The sequence below is a fragment of the Pleuronectes platessa genome, chromosome 1 (genome assembly GCF_947347685.1).
Source record: "Pleuronectes platessa chromosome 1, fPlePla1.1, whole genome shotgun sequence".
NCBI classification, from domain to species: domain Eukaryota; kingdom Metazoa; phylum Chordata; class Actinopteri; order Pleuronectiformes; family Pleuronectidae; genus Pleuronectes; species Pleuronectes platessa.
In genome coordinates this window covers 8,119,215-8,133,751 of record NC_070626.1, presented here as the reverse complement: position 1 = coordinate 8,133,751, position 14,537 = coordinate 8,119,215, and the positions used below count along the sequence as shown (strand labels likewise).

Below are 14,537 nucleotides of genomic sequence, written 5' to 3'. Positions count from 1 at the left end.
AAAATGTTTTGACCAGGTGTAAACACATATTAGCATATTCTAGCAGGATATATGTAGCTTAAAACATAAATGGATTGATTCAATTTTTAAACAAACTTAGAAATACTACTTGGTCCTAAAATAAGAGTGCTGTTAAATAAACTGGGAAAACAAAGTCTCCATTAAAAATCTTGGAAATCTCTTGAATTCAGAAACCATAGGAAACAAAGTACAACCATTTACTAAAAGATGCTTAAGAAATGATTCATGCCTCATTTTAGCTGAATCAATTCCTCTGATGCACTTTTCACTGACCTCCCAAAGAAAACTAGAGACTTCAGCTCATTCAAAACTCTGCAGCTATAACCAACAGGAGACAGCACAGTATTCCACTTTCAGCTGCTCTGCACTGATTTCTTGCAACATTTAGAATTAATTTACTTAAAAATGACAAAAATAGCACAAATAAAATAATCAATCACGCCTTAAACTTCTGAACACACTACCTCTTTCTTGTTAAAGAAAGATAAAAAGGTATCTGTATACTTGAATCTTTAACTAACAATGACTTTTCATGTATTCACTGCTGCATCTCTTTGAAAATAATGTAATTGACTTGGATGTTATGCTCTAAGTGGCTATTTTTGTTCAGATGTTTTGTTTTCAATCATATGTTACTATATTCTATATACGTATTTATTGTATCTTATTGTAACAGCTGGGTTTTATAAAATTTACAACTTATGTTACATTAAAACTGCATTTCATCTGGATTTTTATTTTCATTCTATATTTATCTATTTTGATGTTATACTTGCAGCATTAAATTGATTTATTGTAAAGCACTTTGAAGTTAATTTATTGAATGAAAAGTGCTATACAAATAAAAATTATTATTATCATTATTAGAATTATTAGAACAAAACTGAAGTTTCCACAATGTGTTATTAAAACTGAAATGTATCATCTTGTGCATCTTCTTAGGCTGTGAATTGTTGAGATGGAAACAGGGCTCAAATCAGCCATCTTATCAGCCTCCCAGGAAACCCAGAGGAGAAAAAAAATGTATTTCCTTTTTCACATTATCAAAGTCCTTCCCCGCTATCCGTCTTTGTCACAGGGAAATCAGCTCACTGCCTCACTCTCGCGGCGCCATGCAGCATCGGTGTATGAGAGGCCGCAGGCTCCATCCAGAGGCCAGGCAGCCGAGCCACAGGGGCTGAGGAGAGCAGGGCCGATACCCCCTCTCCCTCGCCCTCCCACAGCCACCCCCCCTTGACACAGTAAATAGAAATCTGCTCGGCTGAAATCCTCATCCTCTTGTCCAAACACATTTGAGGGTTCCTTGGCTGTGTCGTTTGATTGACAGTGCCTGTGTCGAAGGGCTCGGTGCTGTGTACACCGAATGTCAGGCCTCAGCCAGACAACTGTCTGTCAGCACGCAGGTTGCAGAGTGAGTGGCGAGTGATGGAAGAGGGAGGGAGTGAGCGGACGGGAGGGAGGCCAGGGCAAAGTGCTGCCTCAGGCCTCGGAGAACCTCATCTGGCCTACGGGATTTGGCTGCTTTGGAGGAGTGCTGCCGCTGCTGCTGCTGCAGTGCTCACAGGCACTGACAGACACACAGCTATCTCCCACTGTGAGAGCGGGGCATGATGTCACTGCATGTTCAACCCTTGGACCGCAACTTGAAAGCACCTCAGCATCTGGGCTAAGAGGACGGAACGATGCAGAGGAGCTCCTGCAATGCCGGCGTAAACCAATTCTTCACCAAGATGAAAGCAACTATTTTTAGCCGCTCTGTCACCTCAGGTAAAGAAAATGTTGTCTTGCCTCGATCACCCCCCCCCCCCCCCTCCCCCCTTTTGGTTGTTCAACACTCAAGAGATCAAAGTGACGGCAGGAGAGTAAAGGCAGCAAGGTGAGGATGCAGTGAACTGTCAGCTGGAGGTTTGAATTTGAGACGGCAGGAGAAAGCTCAGTGTTACAGACACCATCGATCCAGTCACGCCAGTTGACATGGAGCCTCCTGAGACTGAATGTCCTATACTGCAGATTAACTGAAGCCATTATTCCTGTGGCTCACCACGACAGGATCAGCACAGCCGTCATAAGGCATTAGGATCTGTTGGAGTGCTGTGATTATGGATGTAAAGATCGCCCTCACAGCCTGGCCACTCTCTCTCTCGGCCTCTCTGAATGGGCCTGGAGGGGAAGGCCTCCTTCTCCCATGGTGGTGCTTTCATGCCTAACTTCTCTCTCGCTTCCTTCCGCTCTCCCCACCCTGTCATTATCTACTGTAGTCTATGTCTCACAGTTTCTATTTCTAAATCTCTCTCTCTCTCTGTCTGTCTGCTTTCACAGCCAATTTCTCTCTTTGTCACTCGCTTTTCAGGCTTGGTTTGAGACAGTTTCTTTGTCTCTGCCTTTTCTTTGGACCACTTTTTTCCCCTCTCACTCACTGGGATCTTGATTTAGTCTGATAAGGTGCCAAACGGCCATCCGTCGGATCAGGGGACTGTGCTTTATGAGCAGTGCATTACTATACAATCATCATGCTAAATATGGCAGGATATTACATAGCCATGTATCAGTCCCATATCAATTTGTCAAGATGTTGACTGAGTGAAGTCGGAAAAGTAATCAAGGAACTACAGGCACACTGATCAGCACACACTGAAACTCACACTCCGATTACCACCATCCATATTTCTAGGGATCCTACTGTTTCTGTCAGGTTGTAATTATGATTATTACAGAATGTTGCGAAAACCCTTAGACACAAAAACACATATTTAGAAAAATCACAGTATCCAGGCTTTTGCCAGATTTTTTTTCAATATTTGGATTTTTCTGCATCACACTGTGTGTCGCGGATTTTATAGAACTTTTTGCACTTTTTCGCTTGTAGCTCCCGCATCTTTCACTTTTCACTTACAAATTATTTCTCCTGTTGTAGGTTAACATGGGTTGTTTTGCACAGTGTGCTCACTGAAGCAATAGGCTTTATAGTTCTTTCACAGTGACACTTCAAACAAGATGTTGGGCGAAGCCTCCTGGCTCTCACTGTCAAAAATGTAATTAATATAAACTTAATGAATTTGGAGTGGGAACCTGGACCCCGTTGATACTTCCTTACTTACTTTCTTTTACTCACCCAAGAAATAACAAGCAAAAAACATAAACACTCTCTTTAAAAATAACATAAATTATATTGATTTACTGTTGGCTAACTCACAACCCAATCTTCTGAACACATTTCAGTGTTGTTATGTTCCAGACCTCAGCTAGCACACTGGTGAATACAGTGTCAAAACCAATAAAGAAGACGGCCAAATCCACTAAATCCAGGCTGTGAAAAAACACCAAAATAGCCATCAACATCTTTAAGAGAAATTGTTTCTCTATTTCATCCAGTTGGAAAAATTACAACTCCTTGGACTCTTCTCCTCAACAAATGTTGATCTGTGTCAAAATTAGAACATCTTCTTATTGGTTTGGTTATACTGAGAAATATGTCTTGGTCTATTTAGCTTAATAGATGTTTGACTTCATTTAACAGTCACTCATTAACGTCATACTGGGTCCACAGCTTGAGGGAGCTGGGGGACTATTTACTGTTTGTGTAAATACTGTATATTTGAGAACACAAGTCATCAGTCAGTTTTCTTTTAAATTCAGTTGGTTTAAAAAGCTCAAGTTTGACGTGTCTGCAAGTGGAGCACATCTCCAGTGCTACAACAAGCATTCATGACACTGTCTAAATGTCTAAAGAAAAGAAAATGGGAGGAAACCCTGTGGTCAAAAAGTGGTCTTTACTTTCTACAATTTCTAGTGAGAGGACTGATGAGTAGCAAGTAAGGCTTTATCCATGTTTTTTTAAAGAAGTTATTTTGAAATACACACCTGGGTACTGTGATTTTTCTTGGAAATATCAATATGTCACCCAATGCAGTGGTGTCCACTGATGTCTTTTTACTAGTATTTGGAAAACTAGCAAAATACAGAATAAATCATTATGACCATCCTCTAAGGCATTGATATATTTCAGAATGGATTTAAACAGCAGCAGCAGGGCAGACAGCAGAAATGTGTCATGCTGACCCGGCTATGCACACACAATGCAGAAGTTAATAGATTGAAGTGGGCAAGTCTTTTAGTGAGTCAGTCTGTAGATGGGCCAGGCATGTCTGACAATCCTTCCTGTTTGAAACTATAGTTTTACTCTGAACTCTACACAGCATCAGCTCATCTAAGCACTATTTAATCTCAGCCTGACCACAGGACTCATTCTTTGCATAAATCCAACCAGCGCAGAGGGTATGGACTATGCACCTCATTCACAACCAGCGAGCATCTCATGGGAGAGTCAGGGGGTGAGCAGCAGAGCGTTTCTGTCTGCATAGCCTGCTCCATGACATCACCGTCAGAGGGTGGCGAACCTCCGTGTTTGTGTTTACCCTGAGATTAACCACACGTGCACCCAAGCAGCCGAGCAAGAGGACGGAATGTAAATATGAACTTACTGTGAATTTATGAATGTGCTGAGTCGATTTGAAATGTTTGTTCAAACCTCCATGTCTGGTAAATAAGCCCTGCTATATGCCCTGTTTAACTGGTATGTATAGTGTGTTATTCTCCCTATTGAGCTGCAGTTTTTTTTTTCATGAAAAAAGTCCACCCCACTTCCAGAATGCAGAGTGGAAAGCGAGTGTGCATTATCAAACACCAGTTTGGTTCACCTGCTGTTGCAACACAGCAGCTGGCACACCTACAATGCAACCCATGGTCTGTTTCCCACAGTGATTTCATGTGGTGCATTGTGGGTGGTGAGGTTTTGGAAAATGGCGGAGGCGGTCTACTACAAAATCTAATGTGAGAGGGAGATCCTGAAGTACCCTTCACCTCCCCATCTGCCATCTCTCACAGTCACAGGGCTTCAGCCCGGGCAGAGCAGAGAGACAGGTCGGTCTGTGGGAGGGAGCCAGGACCAGGCAACCTTTACTCACCATGCAACGCCAACTTCCAATTTAACACACTCGGAGAGCGGGAACGCGCCCACACAGAGCACAGTGGGCAGGAACTGTTACAGTGAGATCTCAGCTGAATTACTGTTGATTCGAGGATGGATCCTAGGAGGAGGTCCTCCTCCAGAGCAACGCTAAATTAAGAAACAACAGGATACGGAGAAATAACAGCCGTTGTGCATTTTCTTGAAGATCAAAAGTCATGGAATAACTCCCACAAAGCAAAACACCTTAAGGTAGCCCAGAAACATACTTGATTCATTACCACAGCTCTGCAAAAAACTGATTTAAATGCACTGCTCTGATTTAAGAAAACCAAATGTGACATAGAATTATTTTTCTTTTGGGAGAATTGGTGTACATTTAACAATGTAGAAGTGATTGAAGAGTAGATATGTTTTTATAGTAGATTTATTCTTTATGTTTTTCTGTTCGTCAACATTTAACTGGTTGGTAAACAAAGATTTCCATTTCAGGAAATTGTACTTGTCTTCTTCAAAAGAAGATCATCCCTTTGAACTGTTAAAAATTAGACTTAGATTTGGCTTCTATAGGTGCTTTGCAGAACGTAGCATAACAAAGCTTAGTTCACTTCTACAGTCACATTTTAAATGAAAGTAAACACCCATGGCAGGAATGTTATGTGTAAATATATTCCTCTCAGGCTGTCAGTGATTTTTCCAGAGAAGATAAAGAGTGATAACAAGCCTCTCTCATGAAGGTCTTGCATAGGTTAAAAGAAAAACTACTTTGTTCATCACAAATTTCACCAGCTTGCCATGACTTCCAATACTGCGACTCTCCAGAAAGGTCCACTTTTCTGAGTAAATGCCACCCTCTTTTAATATCATACAACACAGAAGAGTTGTGGTTTTATCAGACTATTTTACAACATTAATTATATGGATGTGGATAAAAAAAATCTCTGCAGATGCATTAAAACACAGTGAAAGTTCAGTCCAGCAACCTCCAGCATTCCTGGTTTCTACGGGTGTTTGCTACCTGTCTAGAGTGTGAATGGTAGGATGACACAGACAGTATGAGGGTTTAGCATTCATTTGCACCTTGCAGATCACTACTCTATTTTTATACGCCTGTGAAAGACGCCAGGTGGAACATTACGGAGATGGCAGCCATCATCTGGGTAACGGCTTCAGCTCCCAGTCAGCCACCACCCGAAGTGAATAGGCTACCTGCAAACCTGAGGGAGTACCTCTTTCAGAAAGACAAAGGGGAAAATGGAAGAGTATTTTAGAGAAAAGCTGAAGAGCAAGCATCTCTGCTCTCTGTTTAAACGCCCTGACAAGGTAAACAAAGAATAATCAGACATCTAATTAAAGGTGGTCTCCGGCCAGCGAGGCAGCTGACCCGAGTATGAAAGTGACATTTAGGAATTAAAAAAAATGAGGAACCATGTAGCCGGGAAGATTTAATGAGAGACACTCTCTTTGCTTCCCTCTCCCTGTGGGGAGTGACCTTTCTGACTCCCCGGTGACAACATTCCCTCCAGGTTTATTGGGCCTCTCCCTCGGCTACACTGGAATGAAGAGAGGAGTAGCCTCACCGTCCAGACACTGACCTTTAATTTGACACAGGCAGGGACAAGCATCGCCCAGCCGACCAGCAGCATCAGACAGACAAGCTGGACCCAGCGGTGGCAGAAAGGAGTTAAAAGCCCAGGACCTTGTCATGGCACCTTTGTTGATTGCGTCCATTTTCCATATGGAGCTTTGTGTGCAGGATAAAAGTGTGCAAATGAACACACACACAGGCAGATCAAATTGGTAGGAGAGGAAGGGATTGTTGCAATGACTCTAATCGGTCTCAACCTAGCTCGCAGTCAAGTATTGTTTAAAGTTCTAATGGGAGGTACAAGTCACCCTGCCTCATGGCAAACAGAGAGTCACAAGTGTCCCTGAATAGCTCAGTAATTTGCTTAATCATGGTTTTTGGTTTGTATCCGAGATTAGGTGACAAAATTGATATCACTCAGCTCGTCCCATCATCCAGAAAGAAGGAAAGGAAGGTTCAATAGCTTTTGGTTTTAAAGGGTGTTAGCACCTCTACAGAAAGTCAATACCCCATCCTTTTTTTTACGATTATTATTAAAGCAAACAAAATACAACATTTATATTCGTGACCTTTAACTGCGCCTCTAGAAAGATTTTCTTTTTAACCTTTGGACAGAAACAGACTAATTATTCCCCTCCTTCTTCCACCCTTTATGCTATGCTAATCGTGCTACCCCAGGGGTCAGATTTCACTCTTTGCTAGATACAGTATATGAGAGTGGTATGTCTTTACTGCAGAACAAAATTCAAGACTAAATCATGTGTCAGTCAGCAAGTAATTGCTGTTGTTACAGAATGTGACAATGAAAAGTCCAAAAGAGTGGAAATAGGCTGAGGAGTGTCTGTGACTTATAGTTGAAGTACATTTCCTTTTTCACTTATACAACAACAAATAATTTTATAGTGCTGTATTTTCAGTATCAGTAAATTATGCTAATCAAGTTAATGATGGGATGTACTGCCTTCGCAAAAATAAGGCTGAAGAATGCTGCAGAGACCACTTTTAAGGCTTGTAAGATTTACTAATGTACCAGAGTCCGACATGGTTGTTAGCCTGTGGATATAATTCCTGTTTCCTGCAGACTTTAGGGAGACTGTAGCTGCTGCAGTGTTCACATTTTGTAACGTCTTTTTTACTTTTATCAATCTTGAGGAAAAAAAGGATTAGGTATGATATCTATGAGTGTGTGTAGTATCAGGGGGGGCAACTAGATCTAGTGCATTTAAATGTTTGTTTCATGGGGGGACTGTTGGGCCTTGGCTGAGGTATCCACTTTATTGAATGCTATTCTATATTTTATTTATTCAGTTATTCCTTCCACTGTCTCAATTCACTACATAATATAAAACAGCAAGTGGAATCTTGTTTATTACCTGTTAAAGAGGCTACATATCTGCAACACAAGTAACACAGCAACAAATGAAAAAACATCTGTTTGTGGACAGCTGCTTAGTGTTATTGGAGGGACACAAGGCCTTTTGTTTATCCTTCCACTCGATACCAGCACACATAAAAACTGAAATAAATAATATACTCAAAACATTGAGAGGTTGGACGTTCTGTATACTGTGGGAAGAAAAATAACAATGGAAGGTCAAGGATGAAGCGATTTACTTTGTCTTATATAAGAGCAATGTATTCTGTCACGATTAATTACTGTAAAATCAGTCTGTGTAGCGGCAATACAAAATATGATGTAATTAAGTTAATTATGGCAATTCAAGATGCCAGAAGTGTTGCACAAACCCTTCAGTGGCATCAGGTGTGTGTGTGTGTGTCTGTGTGTTTGTGCGTGCGTGTGTGTGTGCGTTTGTGTGTGTGTGTGTGTGTGTGTGTGTGTGTGTGTGTGTGTGTGTGATCTCAGTTAAGAACCTACTGAAGAAGATTAAAGCTTTCACATAATTACTGTTATCTTAAACCATTTCACAAGGGCCCTTGTCCTTTTTATCTCCACCATCACATTCAGCAGGAAGACTCCCAATGCTGAACAGAAAAAATTGTCGATTTATAAAACAATGACAATCACAATTTAGCCCCGGCTGCCAATGATCTGCAGAAAAACCAACAATTGAAGGGGAGTAGTTACAGGTTAATATAAAACAGTATGAAGTCTGAGTGTTTTACCTTCTTTTTAATTGACTGAGTAAGAACCAGGTAGTCAGCGGTGTTGAGCAAGTTCATTTGGGTTTTTGGCTGAAAACAGTAGTATCTATTGACTTTCACATGATTAAAAGCATTCTGTTATTCGCCATCATGAGCGAGCTATACAATCACGTTTTTTCGGTCATGTAGTAAAAGAGGTAAGGCCTTTTGATTAAAACGCCGTCATAATCAGAGGAAGGGAGAGCGCAAACACAACTGCTGCTTTTCATCAAAGATGCCACACAGACACATTAATGAGATCTTCACCCACTCAAAACACAGAAATGAGTTGATTATGTTTGTCTCAACCCTTCTGGTCCGAAACAACAGGAGCAGCTCGACCAGCAAGTTCTAGTGGATTAACCGCCCATGTACTGAAGCTCGAGCTCTCTGCAGCGGCCGCAGGTTTGGTTATGAACTGCATCCCCCCCCCCCCACTCTCTCTCCACCAGTCATGCTTATAATGGCCATAGAGCCCAATAATATCTTTTATAAAAACTACAACTGTGGCGAACTAGTCTCCTCTGTAACCAAATAGCCCATGAGCAATTTAACATGCCACAAAATATTTTATGGAGATCTGTGGTCTGAAATTGAAAAGCTCCAAGGGAACTATTTCTCCTTGTTGTCTCACAGCCGCCTGTTCTTCCACGCATGTGCAAATAAAACTGAGCTCGGTTTGGTGGCACACATTATTGGTTGTCCGGGAAGCATGGAATAAACCACGGAGTGAACGGACAACACAAAATTGTGTACAAGTCCTGAAAAAATCAGAGCAGCCAGTGATGTAACTGGTCTTACTGGCACGGAGTGGGGTCATTTTCTGCAGCAACAGGGCAAAATATGATTGTTCCTTCAGTGTCCCCTTATGGTACTTAAGAGGTTCCAGGCTGGTTCATCAGTTTCTCCAGCCACTGCTGAGTTGGAATTTGCTGCAGAGTCTCCGGTGCCATGGAGACAAACACGGCAATATGTTTACTTGATGAGCATTTTTTTTTTTTTTTTTTTTAGCAGATACCCCAAAGAGATACTCTTAAATTACTTGGCGAGAAAAAAATATTCACATAAATTTTTATAAGATTACTTAGTAGCAAAGTTAACACGATACTTTATATCCACAGGTCAATATAAGTAATCTCATTTTTCACACCCTACAGAATATAATCAACTGCGGAGACAGACAGGCAGCCTCTTTTCCTATTTAGGGAACAGCGGAGAGGACAAGACAGAGATTGTTGTGAGTTTAGTGATGGACATGGAAATCACAAGGCTGTGATGAATGTAGATAATAATAACTGTTATTTTGCTGACAAACTCCTACGCAGTCCCATCACAAGCGTCCATCATCATCATGTATGACTCTGGCCTCCTGCTGCTGTTAGTGTGCGTCACTCTTCTGTAACACTGATAATCACCAAATGCTCAAAATGTAAATCTCAGTTTGTTGATTTGCTACTTGCATCTCACAAGTAGATTAATTCGCAGAGGGTTGTCCAAATATTTGTGTGATGAGTGCACGATACACAGATTTTGAATACTGGAGAGTTAATCACGTTTAGATTCACCGTGATGTCATTCAGTTTATATTTGACTGTTCTGCATCTTGCTCAAGAATCAGCAGGACACTGGGTTACTGAACATAGCAACTGCTGCGTGGATTCCATCTCTGCATCTCCTTTATGTACCAATATCCTGCTGATCACACTGAAGCACTCTCTCAGGCTGCACTAGCCTTTAATTAGGTTTATTTTGGGCTCAAATAAAATACAGCCGGCCCATAGAGGTCACCTCATAATTACAGCTCTGATGCCTTGACAAGAGCTGCTTGGAAAATAAACAAGGCTACAAAAAAAGGATATTAAATATAGCTGAGCTCTTTTCTAATGAGACAGGCAGATGTTTCCATTCTGTTTGAGCTTGTGAGCTGTATTGAGTTTTTATTTTTTGTGAGATTGTTGTTGCTGTGATTTTTCTTTACAGAGAATTTTGTTCTTCTACAATGACAAAAGAGCTCAAATGATTTTTGGAAATTTCATTTCAATTTTTTGTTGGTTTTTGATGTATTAATGGGGTACTAGTAAGTATTTCTGATACACTGAAAAACTACCTGTACTCTACCTAACTGACTCCTGATCCACATGTTCACACACATAAAACACTTTGCCATATTTAACTTTTGGAGACATTACTTTCATTTCCTGGTGACGAGTCCTAAGCCTAATCGTGACCACTGATCAAAAATCTATCCAAAATGAATTGGGTAGCCTCAAATTTGTCTCCAAAGGTAGCTTATGACAAAAATACGCCAACACACCAACACATGTGGTGGATGGCTCCCACCTGCCTCACATTGAGGGTACTGGTCTTTGGTTTTGGCATGCTTCTGATTGGCCATTGTGCTGCTTTCAGTGCTACCCATAATTGGAATAAGTGAAATTGCAAACTCTGAGTTGTCAATGTCAAGGTCCCAGATCATCGACACCATAAAAGGGGTCCTGTTATAATGCGCTCATCTCATGAACACAGTAAACATGACCCCATTTGAAGGCAGTAACAGGCCCAACATCCATTGAAACAGTAGTTTAATTTAAAACTGGCAACTGTGAATTTTGGATGTTGCTATGATATACTCTTGCTAGAAATGTTATTAAGCTAACTTTAGCTAAATCTCTCCGATGAGAATCCTGTAAATATGGCTACCTACATGCTGCAAAATAATAATGTTGCTGGCCTTAGAGATAAGGATACATTTCTAAACGTTATAATGTATCAAACTGGACAAACATTTGCAGCGTATACATGAGGCGATCGATGATCACAGTTCATAGGGGTTCACACAGAATGAATTGTTATGTCAAGGTACGTAACACAATATGTACCGTCACACATACAAAACGATACCTGATAAATACATATAACACAAATAGAAGAATATTAATTGTAAGTAGAGGTTAGCAGCTGTTGGTGTTAATTGTGTGATTTAGCCTGTGATGGCCCGAACACATGATGGAGAGAATGGCTTAAATTCTCCTCACAAAGGAAAGTCTGATTGGCCGGGCTTTTAGCAGAAGCATCTGACAGGGATATCAATGAGGTCAGCCTTCTGTGGCTAAGCTTAGGCATAATAATTAATCTTCTTTGACATCATCACCGTCAGGTCACCTAGCAACCATTCACCTGCATTAACACCACCACAAAGGAGGCCTGTCTCGCAATGTCTGGGGAAGAACTGTCGCCGGCGAAATCCACCAAAACACACTAGATCTCTTTTCCATTTATAAACCGGAGTTTTAACCCGAATCTAAAAGGGAATGTCAGTAAATATAGAATGGCATCGTGAAAGTGATGAAAGTTTAAATGAACACTTCATTGCAAATATTTATAGTGTCATTTGAGCTCATTTATCACCAACCGGGTTTGAATTTCACCCTCTGATTTAGCCTCAAACCCCAGGTGAGAACAAAAGAGAAAAGGGCATCGTCACCTTCTCATTTTACTGTTTCTTATATCTTTAGCACATAGCTTTTTATCTGCAAAGCAATGACACCAATCAGCCACAACATTAAAACCAGTGACTCATCACTTTATATTTGGTAAGAGAGACAGCCCAAAAGTAAAAAGTATTTTCGCTAACAGACCAGATTTGAGAGAACCAATACTGCATACGACTGCACCATACGATTATGAAGCGCTATCATGCCCCCCCCCCCCCACACACACACACACACACACATGCACACACACACACACACACACGCAGTGCAAGGTGCACACAGTTAAGCCTAACAGCAGTCATTTGCAGAATAAAAGAGACCAAACTGCCTCTCAGTCGACAACTGGAAATTGCAAATGGCAGAGTGTTCAGGTAAAAGACTGTGACTGAGTTTCTTGCCATGTTTACTCCTGGAAAATTGGGGAATAACAGGCTGTCATACGGTGACACATCAGCCTTTGTTAAAGAAATTACTTTGCTCTTCGCCCATCTCTCTGAAGCTAGGCCTCCTGGACAAATTGTCCATTTGGGGAGAGCAGACTAAATGGAACTGCGTCTTCTGCATGTTGCTCTACGGAAGCACAAAGAACCGGGAGATAGGAATCCAATTATCCAAGGCATATAAAGGATGTCTCATTTAAGATGAGCTGCTGTTGCGACAGTAATGGCGGCGTCCCAATTTTCCCGAAGTCAGTCTCTATCAACTGCATCATCTTCTGCTCAACACTAACTTATCTGCAGCCATATACTACAAGCTGTCAGGCATTCTAGATCATAATAAATCTCCTGAAGGCACAGGAAACATGGTTGTCAAAGATAGAAATGTTTACTCACATGTAGCGTAGGTGTGGGTTCTGAGCGAACGCTCGGGCCTGGATCACCCTCAGGTTGCAATTCATGATAGTTCTGAAAGGGCAAAAGACAAAATACAAATGAAATGTTAGAGTGAGCACCAAAACAGACTAATTTATCTCCTCCCTATACAAATACATGCACACAGTATCATATTGAGATGATCACATAACTGAATCCGGGCCATGTTGAAGTATTTTCTACGTCACTTCATGTTTCTGCATTTCATTGCATCTCTGCTCGTTTTTTAAATTTATTTATTCTGTCTTTTCCTATGTGAACAAGTAAAAAAAAAAATATTTGTACTAAAACTGCAAGTGAACATAATATAAAAAGTAGAAATAGTGAGAAAATGCTCTTTCTTTAATGGTCCATTTCAAGACATTTTTATATCTTCCTGTCCATAACAGTCCTAATTAACTGTCTGCTCTAATTCTTCATTTGCCTCTCTACCCCCTGCAGAGCTGACACTGAAATGGAGCCACACTTTGAACCACCGTGTGATGTAAGCCTTGTGAACATGCACGTCTTTACTGTAAACCAAGTGAAAATAGAGCATGCATTCCAAGGCATTCCCCCATTGTGTTAACTTTTGTCGCGCAAAATAACTCTGAAATCCTCATTTATTCCGGGGACCCCGCGTGGAATCCTCTCGAGGAGAATCCCTTGCGACCCAGTTTGGAAGCCGCTGTTCTGGGCTACAATGGTAATGACTTCTAATCTTGTAATCACAGATGTCTCCCTCCGAAGAAGTCACTGACATCATCAGTGAGCGCCTCATAACGCAGTGTGCTGATTATAACCAGCTGTTGGTGCCAATTACCTTCTAGAAGCCTGATCACACTTCTGTGGTGTTTGACAGCGACGTGGTGTTTCATAACGTAAAAGTTCCCAAAGTGGGGCTCTGGGATCGGCAAGGGTCCTTGGGAGGAGTGCCCAGAAATGTTACTATTATTTTACTGCCTAGAAATTAGCACAACAACATAAGCGCTTTGGTTTTAGTGTAATCTCCCAGTAGTAATCACTATTATATTGAACACAATCATCTCTGAATCAGAAGTGATGTGATTTTTGTTGCATTTCATAGGAAGTCTTAAAATAAAATTGGAGTTTAACCCAAAGACACATTTGGCTGAAAGTAAGAACAATACTGTTTTTCTTTTTTTTTAAATATCCTCTTGTTATTTAGTTTTCTAACGGAAAACCAGCAGCATTTCAGCAATTCTTTGTTTTAAATGAATCGGCTTCTGACACTCACCACATAAAACACAATCTAATTGATGCCAAAATTATGATCGATGCCAACTGGCAGCTATTTTAAGTAAACACAGACATTTATCACGTATGTTAATAAGGATATAAATTCAGTATTTATTTAAAAAAATGAAACCCCCTTAACCGACCAAAACTGGCAGTCGACTGATCAGACAATTTCCTGCGTGTGTGAAGCCAAAGCATGACCCACTTATTCTTCT

The 14,537-nt window shown here is 40.9% G+C and overlaps 1 protein-coding gene across 1 annotated transcript in view; it reads right to left on the bottom strand.

Moving 5' to 3' along the window:
• The window catches only part of ntrk3b (neurotrophic tyrosine kinase, receptor, type 3b), a 167,064-nt gene that overhangs the window by 121,659 nt on the left and 30,868 nt on the right, over window positions 1-14,537 (bottom strand). The window contains 1 exon segment of the mRNA XM_053428471.1: window positions 13,045-13,116. Coding sequence (XP_053284446.1) covers window positions 13,045-13,116 — 72 coding nt within the window.